The 14,973-nt window shown below is 37.9% G+C and overlaps 1 protein-coding gene across 7 annotated transcripts in view; it reads left to right on the top strand.

Annotated features, from left to right (window-relative positions):
- Window positions 1-14,973, top strand: part of MIPOL1 (mirror-image polydactyly 1) — a 184,082-nt gene that overhangs the window by 118,813 nt on the left and 50,296 nt on the right. For all 7 annotated transcript variants that reach the window (XR_011698027.1, XM_071557903.1, XM_071557896.1 and 4 more), the window contains one exon: window positions 12,356-12,450. Coding sequence is in view for 6 of the 7 variants with exons in the window: in XM_071557903.1 (XP_071414004.1) it covers window positions 12,356-12,450 (95 nt within the window). In the remaining variant the exon portion in view is untranslated. The remainder of the gene's footprint in view (window positions 1-12,355; window positions 12,451-14,973) is intronic.

Raw genomic sequence — 14,973 nt, 5'->3', positions numbered from 1 at the left:
ATAATTGCCTCAAAAAAATTTAATAAATAGATTTTTAGCAGAAAGGACCAGAAGCTTTAGTATCAGAACATACTTTTGAGTCCTGAGTGAAGGTAACTCACCTATATCAACAGATCTCATCCAACACTATAACATCTGTAACAATCCATGGATGCATCCACCCCCTACTGATTCGATAGGAAGGTGCCCTCTATTGTATGTTCTCCTGTACTATTTCCATCAGATAGATGGTTCCTATAAAGACTTAAATGTATGTTCTCATGAATGCTTCTATATGCTTTTCTTACTTTAATTTTAAAGTTCTCTGAGTTCTACTTGAGTGGAAAACATTGCAGTAAGACTGAGGAGAAAGCAAGATTTGTGGAGTTCTTCTGTTCAAATTCAGCTATTCATACTCAGTATGAATGATCCCTTTTACACATGAAGCATTGCAAAATTGAGATTAAAACTGTTTTAAATTATCTGTTGGGTATTCTCACATCACAGGAGACATGATGGTAACTTGCTCTCGGTGTCTGAGAAATCCATAGTCACTTCAGTTGCACTAGTGGCTCAAGGTCGTGAAGCCTGGAGCCAGCCTCAGGAGCAGGCATTCAGCTCGATCTTTTTCCCAGAAGTGCTAGGTGCAACATTAATCCAGGTGGAGAAAAAAACCTAATTGTGTTGCCACATTGTCTGATGAGAATTTCAGATATCAAATGGAAAGTACTAACAGGCTTGTGAGATTCAAAGTTGGTTTGAGAATGTCTTGATAGTCATGGCCTGGACATGGCATTGTGGGGCATATAATCATGGATTCTTTCTTATTTCTAATTTTCCTGATAATATTCAAGTATTCGTGTATTCATTGTTTTTCTTTTCTTAAATGTAACAATTTCTTTTGAACTCAGCACTTTGATTCTGTGTTTCTTTGTGTAAGATAATATCAGATGTGTACATATACCTGCTAGTAATTCATTTTCCATAAGGTGAAGACCACAAGATGAAGTAATAAATATTACCTTTCAATCTCTTCCCCACCTTTCCTTTGAGGTCCTGGAAAATAAGGGACTGAAGCAGTCCCACTGAAATAACTGGGCCAACTGAATTTTATAATCTTCCAGAGACTCACAGCTTTTATAAAAGATTTTTAGTTTAATTCCAATAATGGGATTAGACACTGCTGCCTTCTGCAGTAGTACTGTCTGTCAAGAGGTAATGCCATTCTGTCTCTTTGCATGAAAGTTTGTAATTTGGAGAGTGTTGTCTCTTACCTGTTTTAAGCCTTGAAACATAATTTATTAACTGCTATTTTTCTCAAGTAATTGTCTTGCATACTTTTTTCCTACTCTTTTTACAAAGCATGAATGACTTCAATGTACATATTTTCTTAAGGAAAAAAGCCTTTGAAATATTGCAGAGTATGTCAGTTGGACTAAGTGTTTCAGTTGGACTGATGTCACACTGAAATCAGGGGTGACAAGGGCAACCAAGTCCAAACAGCAATGAAAGGGCATATTCAACAGCTGATCAAAGCCAAGGACTTCAGTATAATGTGGAGTCTACAGTAGAGGTTGAGTGATGAAGAAAGATTGGAAATATTTACCTGAGGAAGATTTATTCCTGCTTCCTTGGAATGGAGCTCTGGGTGACACCCGTTGAACAGTTAAGAGTGCCCTCACCAGCCTACTGTGAGCAAGACAAAGTCAGATTTATCAATCTTGATCAGGTTTATTAAGCCATTATTAGTTGACAAGACCAGTTACCTGTACCTACACTAGTAAGTACAATAGAATCAGGACATAGACTTGCACAGTGACATGCAACTGTCTATGCATCTTTTTAGAAAGCTCCCTGACATGGTTTTAACCCACTCTCACAGATGGTGCTCTTGTGTAGTAGGGCCTATTCTCCTTTGATAGTCTGGTGTTAGCAGCCCTTCCTTTTAGGGGTGAATGGAAGATCATGCCAGTACATCTCAAGGTTGGAACATGGTTTCCGGTTGATTACTTTTAGCTGTAGAGAGGTGGGGGCTGTGGTCGATTTGGGGTCTGTTTGTGGAGCCTCAAAAGTGTGCCAGACAGAGAGCCCTGAGAGCACATGCAGTTTTGGCTGCAGCACAGATAAAACATCTCTGGCTGTAACACGAACTTCTTGTGTTCTTCTGCCAGTTCAGTTCCAGCCCAAACTGGATAGGACACTTTTGGGACTAAGGGGAAAGTTGTTTTTATTGAATAGGGTCTTTGTTACCACAGAGCTTCTGAGACAACATTACAACACTACCTTGTGGATCCTGTGATGATGATTTGCTGTTTGTGACAGAAATGAATTTGAAATTGTAAGTGACCAAAGTAATTTTTGTGGACAACGGGTTTATCATGAGTGCTGACATTTGAAGGTTTCCCAGAGTAACCTACCCGTAGAACTCAGAAACCACCTGAAAGCTTCTTCAGCTTGCTCCAGCCTACATGGTAATTTCCTTCTTGATTTCCCCTAAGAAGATTGCTAGTAAGTTTTCTTCTGTAGTGCAATCATTTTCACACTGTGGAGCAAATCAGGTCTCTCAGAGCTGAGGGAAACATGCTTGTTGTTAAAGTAAATCAAAGACATTTTCTGTCTTTTGTTTCAAGCTTGTATTTGATGATCTGATATGCCTCTGAAGGGATGTATTTGTTTTCTAGTCCAGTTACTCATGGAGCTGTGTAGGGGGACATGGTCACACTATGCCCAACACTATGTACTATATTTTCCCTTCAAATAAGACAAGTTTCTCTGTATTGCTGATGTTTTTCTGTTATTTATTTGAAATTGCATTTTCCCAACTAATTTTTAGATCAGAAAATGTGTGTGATGCACCAAGGCCAAACCTGAATTACAGAACATGAAGAAATTTTCCCTTTCCACAAGTTCACAGATGTAAACACTCTTTAATCTGAGAAGTAAAAAAATGAACTTATGTGTCTTATTTTCATATACATTTTAAAGCCATGGCTACTATGCAAAAAAACCTGCTGTGAATGACTTTCTGTTTCTCCATTTAAACAAAGTCTTCTTGATTGTTTTCTTTTTGTTTTCTTTTCACAGTGTGCATCGTGTTTTAGTAATGAGACAAGTATCTATCTATCTGTATATGGAAACCTAACTACTTGCTCTTTTAAAGCGTCCCCAGTGTGTTTTCTTTAAAAAATCCCTCCTACTAAAAGGTCAGCATCTCTGCAAATGGCATTATTTATGTGCAAAGCTCAGTCCCCGGCTGTGAGTGTGTATTTTGGAGCTGTCATCCTTGAAAGTTTTCAGGAGTCTTTTGGTTGTCACTAGGGTTATATCTTACCTGAAATAAGATTTGCAGTATCATTAGGTAGTTATCCATATGCACATAGTAGGTATGTATGTTGGCATCTCTGGGGTTTTTAGCTATGTATGCAAACAAATGGAAACCATAAATGAAATCTTGACCCTGGGAAGTCAGCTACAGTTTTGCTTAAACCTCAGAGGGGCAGAATTCCAAGTTAATCATCCTTACTCCTTGAATCATTCTTTACAATAAAATGGTTTCATGTTTTAGTCTCCCACTCTCATCATATGCCTTGGATTGTCCTTTGAATAGCTAATTTTTCCTGCGATTGCAGTATACCCCTATACTTCTTGGAGGAAGTATAGGATGTTACAGAATAATACTGCAGATGATGAAGATACTTTGTCTCAACATCATGTCTAAGATTAGATTAGCAAATTCTTAGTTCTCACTGAAAAATATCAGAAACATTTCATATAGAGATTTTATCGCATAACGCGATAATGAATGAATCATAGGTTGAAAGGGACCTTAGAGATCATCTAGCTCCAACTCCCCTGCCATGGTCAGGGACACCCTTCAGTAGACCAGGTTTCTCAGAACTCCATCAGCCTAACCCTGAACACCTTGAGGGATGGAGCACCCACAAGTTCTCTGGGCAAATCTACCTGTAATATTAACTCATTTGGGCACATCATTAGATGTGACCAAAAAAGAGAGAACTGCTTGTTAACTATGGCTGGTAGAGTGAGCTTCCCAGTGTGATGTGACCATGTAGCCCAAGAATGAGCCTTTCACACCTAAGGCATAATGGTTCAATTATTAGTTGATATCGTTTGTTCTTACTGTAAAGAAATCAAACAGATATGTACCTAGTCTGGGCAAAGGTGCTATTGGATCCTTCCATTTTCTTTGTCAGAGCATTAAAAAACTATTTAGTGATATATTTTTGTTTCTGACTGCACAATCTGTGTAATATTTGTGGTGACCTGTTGCTGCCATCTCAGTCACAATAGGACCTCTTAGAAATGAACGACCAATACAAACAATATTCATGTGATATGATAATGTATTTTCACTGGTGAGTTTGATGTGATGAAGATGAGTCTGGATGTCAGATCATGACATCTGTTGCAAGTCTTCTGAAAAATTTCTTAAAAATATGAAATTGGGGATAGCGTAAAGGCTAGGTTGAGGAAGGTGACATTAGGTAGACTTGAAGCACAGCACTTCTTGAAAATGACAATTCCATTTTGGAATAAAAGGAAGATTACAGGGTTAAATTTTTTGATTCCAGTAAGAGAAAACATTAAGAAATTCTTTATAAAGCAACTGAAAATTATGCATCTATACAGGTTAAAATGCCAGTGTTGATGCATATACATCATGTATGTGAAAACTGCACATGACTTTAGAGCAGGGAAGTATTCTCACTGGTTGGAGTCCATCAGATGTCCATAGTGAGTTAATGCAAGAGGCCAGGACTCAACATTAGGTTTCTGCCTTCAGAAGCTAATCACGTGGCTGGGGAGTTCTTCTGTCAGAAATCCTGTCTGGCGTTCCTCAGAAATATTTCCTTCTAAACCACTGTATCTTCACAATGCATTATTGTTCTGGTGAAACAATAGTTTTTATTAAAAAAAGAAAGTTTCATTAACTGATATTTATTCTGACCAACAATAATATTAGATTGTGGAGTAAAATCTTATTATGGCTAATTGTTTCATCCTGATGCAAACTCATAAAGGTCATGTTTGCTGTTGAGATCCCTTTCCTTTGTGCCCAGAGAGAATGTCAACCTGGGTGTGGTTGTGGCGGAGTGTTGGGGAGGGCTGTAATTTAAAGGCTGTTAGATTTCCCACCACTGTCATTGTTACCCTGAAATTCTCACATACAAACAACTCTCAGTGTATTTTTTCTAGCAGTGCTGATCCTCCACAGCACTGGAGATCCAGCAGGGATTGGTACCACAGTTGCTTGATTTACTCAAAGTTAAGCTTGATTTAGTAAAACTACTTCTATTAACAATTGTGTATAGAGAAAAAACTTTTCATATATTCTTAGTAATTTCAGTTAGTATCACAAACTTTTCCAACTCCAAGTTTATCACCTAGAAGTTTTATTTGGTGAGTTTTGAAACCTGCATTTCAAACTTCAAAAATTCAACATTTAATTTTTACATTTTAAATTTGGACCTATTATTGTTAGTTATGTATTTCATGATGTGTCGATATTTTTATAATATCTATTATAGTAAGTTCTAATTTTAATTTTTCATTTTTAAAATCATCAAGGGCAGCTGATACTTAAATGTCTGTTGAAACATTTATCTAATTTTCTAGGTCAACATGTCCCCTGTTTGTATTGTAATGAAATGGTTTGACATGTTAGCACTGAGATTTTTTTTTTAAAAAGGGAGATCACTTAGTGTGTTAGTGGAGTGCTAGACATTTTGAGTCCCCTTGTGTTAGCCATCATGAGACAAGTGCTTATATTCTTTTCTAGATGAAAGTGTCACCTACATCTGTTGTTGGTGGAACCGTTTGATATGTTGACACTTTGATACAGAAAATAAGATGAGCTGTTGTAATCTGCCCTAAGTAGCAGCAACTCATATAAAAATAACAGAATGGTTAGAAGCTGGATGTCATAATGTGTCACAACATGACCTGCTTTATCATGCAGTATGCATTTCTCTTACTGATGAAGTGTAAAATGTAAAAGTGTTAAAAAGTACTGAAAAACAAAAAGATTTTTTCAGTTGTTTAAAGCGTCTTTTCCAGATTTTTTTTTGCTTGTTCATTCTAATTCAGGATGAAAGAAACCTTTGTTTGCCCTCTGAGTATCCTCCTGCCCTGAGAAGATGCCTGACCTCTTACTGTCCAACTAGCCTGCTAATATCAACAGAGACATACTGCTGCCCACAAGAAATGGGAACAATTCTCAGTTGTCTGTTTGTGGATTGATACAATTTCAAACTCCAAATAACTAGGACCAAAAGAGCAGCAAGGCATTTTATTGCCATTTTTCCCCATTTCCCCATTACAGCTCTACCAAGTGTAAATGGCTGGGTCCATACATTGTAGAAATGAATTTTGAGACTCCTCAGACTTCTCACCCAGGCTTTTTCTAGTCCATAGGAATATCCTGTATCAGTAGAAAGCAAGTTTTTGGTAGGTAGCAAGTACTACGATTAAAGAAAACTTGTGCATTAACAGGTATCTCAGCCAAGCCAAGATAAAATGCACTGTGTGGAAAGGGTGTCAATTATAATTGGATCAATTATAATCTCCATATGAATAAAATACAAATAACTATCCACTAGAAGCATAGTTATTAAGCAGGAAAGTTGTATCTTAGAAAACAGGAGATACAGAGACAAACGAAAATTGCCTGAGGTTAAGCTAAATTTGCCCTTGGAAAGAAAATTAAAACCAACAATAGTGTAATGACTGAAATGAGAACAAGGAAAGAGGAAATGTGCCACTGATCTGAGAATGACATGGAGATCAAGGATAATCTGGATTAGGTCTGAAAATGTGTGATTTTGGTTTTTTTCTCTCAGCATCAGGCAATGATGATGCCAGCTATGAGGACAAGTACTAAGAAAAGTGAATATACAAAAATGGAGTACATTACAGCTGTTCAATAGATTCTTGTTCTCAGATTGGGATAATCCCCCCCAGTTCAGAAACATTTTGTACCTGAAAATGCAGGAATGATAGTAAAGTTCTTTAACAAATCCTCTGAGTCTGTGCACAGTGTAACATGACAGGAATTAGCATGGGCAGCATCTATATTTAGAAGGGCAAAAAATGTAATTTTGACCTCTGTAGACCAGTTAGTCTTTATTGTGAGGCCTCAGAGTAAATTTGGAAGGAAAATGTTTTTAAAGCATGGATCCATCAACAGTGGATTGAAGTACAGTTTTCGCCCAAGTAAGATCATGCAAGAATTCTTTGGTATGATAACTCATTATTTAGACAAGAAAACTTTTTAAATCTAAACTGACATGTAAGCTTATATGTTTTGCCACATGGAAAGGAAAATTATTAATTATAGTGGGGAATGCATATATTGTTATTTTACAAGCAGGCACAGGCTGATGTGGGAAATGCTGCTTGCTGTTAACCGGGTTCACCTAGAGGCTCTTGTTTGAAAGGATGGGCACGTTTAGTTCCTGTCTGTCTGCAAAATGTCATGTACCCATGAAGGAGATGAGGGATTAGTCAAAGGCAATAAGGAACTAGTTAGCAGGAAGGCAACAGCAAACAGCTTTAATAGAAGAAACGTTAAGGTCCAAGGATTTCACTAGTGGAATTTCTCTCCAATTTCTTACCAATTGCTACTGAAACAGTTTTCTTTAATGTTGTCATTGAGAAGCTCTGGCATGAAGATCAGCAGTGTACCAAGAAAATTGCTTGATGATGCAGAGCTGGGAGATGTTACTAATAAGATGTGGAGATATTATTAATACAAAGTAAGTTCAAGCTGTCTTGTAGAAAGGTTGGAATGGCCTCCAGTACTGAAAAATTAAAAGTGGGGTAGAATTCAGTGCTGCCAAGAGTAAGGTATTATCTTTTCAGGATGAGTAAGAGTTTCCACTGTCAGACAGGTAGTACCAGTGTGCAGGAGAACAGGCAGGTACCAGAGGGTTACAGTGAGAAAAAAGGGTGCAAAAAGGTACCAGGTAAGATGATTCTCTGGTATTAGGACCTACTGCTACAGAGTACTGCTGAGGGATGTATTTAAACTGATTAGGAGAATGAAGAGCCTGCTTACTGAGAGGTAACAAAAAAGCTTGCTTGTTTAGCCTATTTAAGGAAATAAAAATACACTCTTGCTATAAATATGTATAGGTGGGAATATATATGCTGTCTATAAAGGCGTGAGAAAATAAAACAGTAAAAAAAATAAAGCTATGAGCTTTGTTAGTCAAGTTCATTGGATGTTTTTTTTTCTTCTGTTGAATATTAGAAAGCGTTATAAAAGCCATCTCTCATCCGAAGATAAGGTTCCAAAGGGAACCTGACAGCATAGGATGCTGTGTGTTCTTCCCTCTTTCAATTTAAGTTAAAATCGGGAGTGATCATGTTTGCCATAGAGGAATTAGTAAAAGGTAAAAACTAGTTTTACTCTCTATTTTCCTTTGCTTAAGTCTTCTGTTTTTCCAGACTTTGTGTTAAAAAAACACATAGCATAGTTGTTCAAAATATTTTGAAACAAAGACAACAGCAAAAGAATCAGTATTGAAATTTTCTTTAGTTGAGATTTTAAGTTTGATAGTTTGATAGTAGCAATTAGATTTTTAGATTTAATTGAAAAATTTAACTTTTTGCCCAATAACCGCTAAAATGCAAAATGGGAGAGTAAAGAAACAAGAATTCTTTTTTGCAGGAAAGTAAAATGGGGGACAGAGAAGGGGAAAGGATCACATGAACATAAATTTGAAAGTGAGGGAACTTGTGGGCAAAACAAAATCCTGAGAAAGAGACCATATCAAAGTGATCAGAATACCCTTTCAGGGTTAAACAGGAATTTCACTGAAGGTGGCAGCTATTCCAAAGGGTGACCAACCTCATCTCCAAAGTGACCCTTCTAGGGGAAACCTCTTCCAGAGGAATCTGAGTGTAATTCTTTTTCTTCGAGTTGCTTCTTCTTTATATTCCAAAAAATTAATCAAAATTATTCAATTTCTGTGAAAATTTTTGATTCCCACAGCTTGACTTTTTCCAGAGGAACAACATTTTGCTAAAAAGTTCCCAAGCAGCTATTGTTATTACTAGAGATGAGCTCATGCAGGATTTTTGCCATGTGCACTGTGGATGGATTTCAATACACATTCGAGTAATCTTCCAAATGCTTTATAGTAGTGGAGACAACATTATTTTAGTTAGCAATTTAACTTTGTGCTGGGCACTGTTTTGCTTTCCTTCTAGTGAAGAAAGACACCTCTCTTTTCGGAAGATATTTGAGTCACTTATTTGTGTTTACCACTCTTCAGGCCTGTGAACAATGGGTCATTTTGTCACGTGGCTGCATGCTGTGCAAAAACACTGTTGTGCTGAATTTTTGCTGGTCTCTTGCAGCTCTTAGTATCAACTCACTACATGGTACTAAGGAGGTTAACAAATATTTTTCTTCCCTTCAGTTTTTGTAGCTCTTAGAATGTTTTTTTATATCCAACGCACATGATTCTGCTGTTATTTTTACTAGTTCAAACCCAGTGGAATCAGTGCAGTTTTCTCTGCTAAAAAACTGACATAAATAAGAGTCTTCAGACTCTAGTGCTACTGACTTTTGTCCTGAAAGGCAAGTGGAACATTAGGTGTATTTTTTATGATGGTTCTCCAAAGAGACTAGCCGTTAATCTCTCCATGAGTAGGTGTGTCAGCTGCAAACATTTCCTTCCAGTCTACCATTTCAATCACACTTCACAGTACACTGAAAATTGGCAAGGATGTTAATTATTGGCCTCTAGAACAAACCACCTACTTTGATTCAAGCGTGTTTTCCAATTTTTAAGAATGTTGTTTCACCTACAGAACAGTATAATTACAGAAAATAGCTTGGTTTGGCCAAGATCTTATGTTCTGTGAGTTCTGCTTGCAAGGCAACAAGCAGCATTGGGCAAGAGGCTCACCTGCAGAGGATTTTAACCTCTTGCTGACAGGAGTTAGGGCTTGCCAGCATCTAGTACATTGTTTTCAGTATCAGGATCTCAAAACCACTGTCACTCAGAGGTTAAACATTAACGCTTTTTGCTTTTAAAGCTGAAGGACCCCCCCCCCCCCCATATAGTAAGAAAGTTTGTATTTATTCTCCGGGAAACTTCCTGTTAAAATGTAATGAATGTCTGTTACAGGAACAATTACTGCAATGGGTCCTGTACCCAGGCAATGCAAAACTCTGGCTGCAACATGACCCACCGAGCAGCACGGTTCAGAGACTGCTTGTGTAGCTGCATTTGTGCAATGCAGTGTTCAATAAAATTTGCCAGGAACCAGCCATGTATCCAGGACATGATTAATCGACCAGCAGAATAAATTACCCATAGATGACTGGGAGTTGACAGTAAACAGTAGAACACCTGCCTTGAAGACTTACAGTCTTAAGAGACAAACAGGAAACAGAAGCAAGTGGGAGCCCTGTTTTAGAAGAGAGATTTTGAGGCACAGCAGAGTCGTTCATGATTGTACAGTGAGTTGGCAGAGTTAGAGGCTGAACTGTGTGCATTTCCGTTCATGGGTTTGTAGCTCATGTAACAGGTCTTTAATTTACCAAGAAACTTTTCCGTAATGCTGTCCTGAGGAGTTGGCAGAATCCACAGTCAGCATTTCTCACACATGTGCCTCTTGGTTAAGGGCTCTACAATTTGTACAATTAATAACTTAAACTGTGAATTAAAAACATTGGAAAACAGCCCAATGCTCAGGATCATGTATCAAGGAATTGCTATGCCAAGCCCAGTCTTACTTGTTGCTACAACAATAAATCATCCAGTGATTTAAAGATAATTAATATGATACCTGGGCTCTCAAGAAAGCCTGCAGTGCTATTGAAATTGAAAATTTTAAAATTAATGGTGATTAAGCTATAGCTTCATTTCTCTTACCTCCTTTTTAACGGTAAGGCCTGTCAGGGCTGGCTACCTCCTGACTTACAAGCCACATGCTGCAATTTCCATAATGGTCATGAGTCACACTCCCTTTGCAGTTCAGTGTGAATCAACTATGGGAGGGGGAACATCCAGTAGGCTTCACAGATGGGAGATGACAGCAATTGCTCAGGGACTTCCCTGCTCCACTGTGAATCAGATCCTGGGTGAGAGTGCACCCAGATCCCAGCATGTGCTGTCAGTGCCGTCTGCAGTCCCTGCTGGGTCATTGGCTGCCACTGCTCAGGCTCCTGGTTATCCAGCAGCTCTTCTGCTGCTTACATCAGCCAGGGGCTCCCACCATAGCAACTGCACTTAGCAGCCAGGAAGCCATGTGCAAACCAAGAGTCATGCACTGATTGAGTGCCTTGCTTCACTCACTATGTGTTGGTGAGCAGTTTTGCACTACAGGAACATATATATATATAGAGAGAGAGAGAGATACACACACACACACATGTATGTGTGTATATATATATGTGTATGTCTATATATACATATCTCAATATGAAATACATTTACTGATAACCACTTGGCTGAACTGAAAAGTTCTAAGCTTAGCCATTCAAAAAAATTGCCAGATATGTGAGGGAAGCCATTCTAAACATAATTCTGCTATGGAAAATAAACTAGAAGCAATTCCACTGCTAGAACAAGAAAGAATTTCTCATAAGAATTTAATAGGCAGTGTGTCCTGTTTTTGACTGGCATAGTGCTCATTTCTTTCTGGTGGCTTGTACAGTGCACTGGTTTGCCTTCAGTACAAGAATAATATTGATAAGTCACTGATGTTTTAGATGTTGCTAAGTGGTGTTTACCCCATCAAGGGCTTTTCAGTGTCTCATGTTCTGCCTGTGTGGAGGTACAAAAAGGCTGAGAGGAAGCATGGTCAGGACAACTGACTGAACTGGACAAAGGGACATTATGTACTGTAGAACACCATGCCCAGTATATAAAATGGGGCAGTTACCAGGGAAGGAATAGGGAACAGGCTTGGCAGTGGTCAGCAGGTGGTGATCAGTTGTATTGTGCATCCCTTGTCTTTCTTGGGATTTATCTCCCTCTGTCCGTCTCCTTTTTATTACAATTATTAGTATTACTACCATTATTAGTATTACTACCATTATTAGTATTATCTTTTACTTTGTTTCAGTTATTAAACTGTTCTTATCTCAGTCAACAAGTTTGATTTTCTTTCCTGATTCTCCTTACTATGCCATAGATGGAGGGGAAGGGGAAGTGAGCAAGTGACTGAGTGGTATGCAGATGCTGACTGGGGTTACACTTGTCAGTGTTACATAACAATGTAACATTTTATGGCTGAAATGAATGCACAGATTGTTATTTTCAAAGTAATATGGATATTTTGAATAAATTGTTTATCAGATTGTTCTTCAAATAAATAAATGTTTATCATTTCACAGGCAGAATTGATAGCTTTGCAACAAGAAAAAGAGGCTGCTTTTCAACAGTGCAAAAAACTAGAAGCAGAAATCCAGACATTGCGTGTTTATTACAGGTAAAGTGATTGATTATAATATGAATGAGTGACTCATAGGGGCAATTTTCTGTACTGTCTGACTGAGTGAGGAAGTGGCCTTATCAAATAGGTATTTGTTGGAAAAATGTGAATACATCAATGAATCAAAGCCCACATTTCTGCTTTACTGCTCACCAACCATCTCTTTGAAATAAAAGCCCCTTTCTTATAGCCTGAATTTTGTACTAGTTTCTTCTAAGGGAAAGAAAAACTTGCTGATAGTTGATTTTCACGCTGAAATCTGTGGTATTTAAGCGATATGATCACTTAAAACACAAGGACGAACTAGTTTACGTAAATGGTTGTTTCTTCCTGGATTGTCTGCACATACCTAATTTAATCAACATAGATGTTTAAATAATAAAATCTGTAATTCTAAAAGACAGTTTTCTTCTTCAGCCCCAATATATGTATGTTTTAATTCCTTATGTTCTGTAGTAGTACATAGAATGAGTGAAATACCCATTCTCATTAATTTAGGTGGGCTGCACTGAACATTTGCATGGATCAGTGGGTTTTAGTCCCTAAGGTAAAGCTCTGTGTGGTCCAGTGAAGGAGTTAGGTTGTTTCATGGAGTGATGTTGGGTTACAGCTCTCATTTCATCCTGACCTCCTGTGTGAGAGGGGATACAGATCTGCCAGCAGGTTAAAGGCAGGAGAATTGGCATGAACACAGCAGAAAATTGTGAATCTGAAGGCTGAATGTCTGTGATGAGGGATGTGGGCTGCAGAGGTAAATAATAAATGTAGTGTGAATACTATGTTCATTGGAAATAAAGAGGACTAGTTAGTTATGACTAAACAGCCTTTGCAGCTGCAGAACTGTGTATGTTTTCACTGTTTCAGCATTCACAAGTGAAAAATACTCGGGTTTCTAGAGGTTTTTCAAGTTTCCCCTTTTCATTAAGTTTATTAAAACCTTGGAGAGAAGTTTCAAAAACAACTTTTGTTCCTAAATCTCATAGGCATTTATTTAAAGCCTGTTAATAGTGAATAGAAACCCCAAGCAATTTGTGATTATTGCTTTTAATGAATTTGGTCAGCATTTAGTGTGTGCACAAATTATGGTATAATTTACCAAGCTACAAAGAATTTATTATAGTGCCATTATTACTCACTTAAATGGGTTTTGTAGAATAATTTTAAAATTCAAATGCATTTTTTGTATTGATATTTCAAAAAATAAGAATTTGCTTGTGTTTTTCTCTGCACATTGTAGGAGATCTTTCATTGATTTTTGAGTTATATTTTTGGCATAGCCTATCAAGTTTGTACGACCATATAATGTTTAACAAGTATAGTAGGCAGCAACTCAGTTAATTCATGTAAATCCTTTAAATCTCAAATAATGACTTGCAGGAATAAGCATTAGAGCATACCATGTTATTAATTTATGGCTCTTAAGTTGGTCAAAATTTCACTGTAAGTTGAATGATGATATTTGCAAGATCTAGCCATAAGGTGTAGAAATGCTCACCTGCTTATACCCTGGGGCAAGAGAACGATTGTATCACTGCAAAGTTAAACAAGTTATAACATCTGAAGTGGAAGATTTTATCTCCTTCCTTGCTGTTCTATATACTAATGTGTTCTGAAGTGGACACACAGTAACTAATTGAGATTGGCAGGGACCTCTGGAGATCATCTTCTCCAACCCCTGCTCAAGCAGGGCCAGCCAGACTTGGTTGCCCAGGATCATGTCCAAATGGGTTTTAAATATCTTCAAGGATGGAGCTTCCACAGCCGCTCTGTATGGAGACACTATCTGTCATACAGAGACATGACTTGAGAAGCCAAAGGCCACCCAGAGTTGAACCTGACAAGGGATGTAAAAGGCAACAAGAAGAACTCCTGTAAGTGCATAAGCAGCAACATTTGATGTCTCAGTCCTATCTTTTGCCTTGTTTAGAAATTAATTGCAACATTATGAAGATTCTTCTGAACTTCTTGACATTTTGGTCACCAGTTTCCCTTACATACATGAACATCTGCAGCCTTTGTCATCCGACAGGGTGACAGTTCTTTGAACACGTGCCAAATAGTTATTGTATGCATAAAGCTTTGGGGACATCAAACAGTGGGATGACCACAGTAATCATGAATGACAGGGTAGGGAGTGCATTTTCCAGGACATCCCAAATGAGTGAAAATTGGCACTCTCTTTTGTATGTGGAAGCTAGTTAAGGGACACGTGTGTAGATGTCTGCAGGGTCTTTATTTCTTTTTAGTAATCTATAATAAGCACTGAGAGTGTTTTTCAGAGTCTGTTTTGAACTAAGGTGGAAGTTTGGTGCATTAGTCCAAGTGAGTTAGTGACATGATTTGCTGTTCAAGACTCTTTCCCTGAAATTATTTCTCTTTTGGACTTCAGAATTCCACAGTGAGCAAAATACAGGCTTCCACACATGCTCCAATCCTCATCTGCACTGGAAAGCTACAATGTAACAATGCAGGGAGCACATTCCTTTTATCTGCTATTCTCTCATGCCTTTGCCAGATTCT

Source organism: Pithys albifrons, chromosome 6 (genome assembly GCF_047495875.1).
Source record: "Pithys albifrons albifrons isolate INPA30051 chromosome 6, PitAlb_v1, whole genome shotgun sequence".
NCBI lineage: Eukaryota > Metazoa > Chordata > Aves > Passeriformes > Thamnophilidae > Pithys > Pithys albifrons.
Note: the sequence above shows the minus strand (reverse complement) of the source record. Positions and strands in the feature narration are given on the sequence as shown.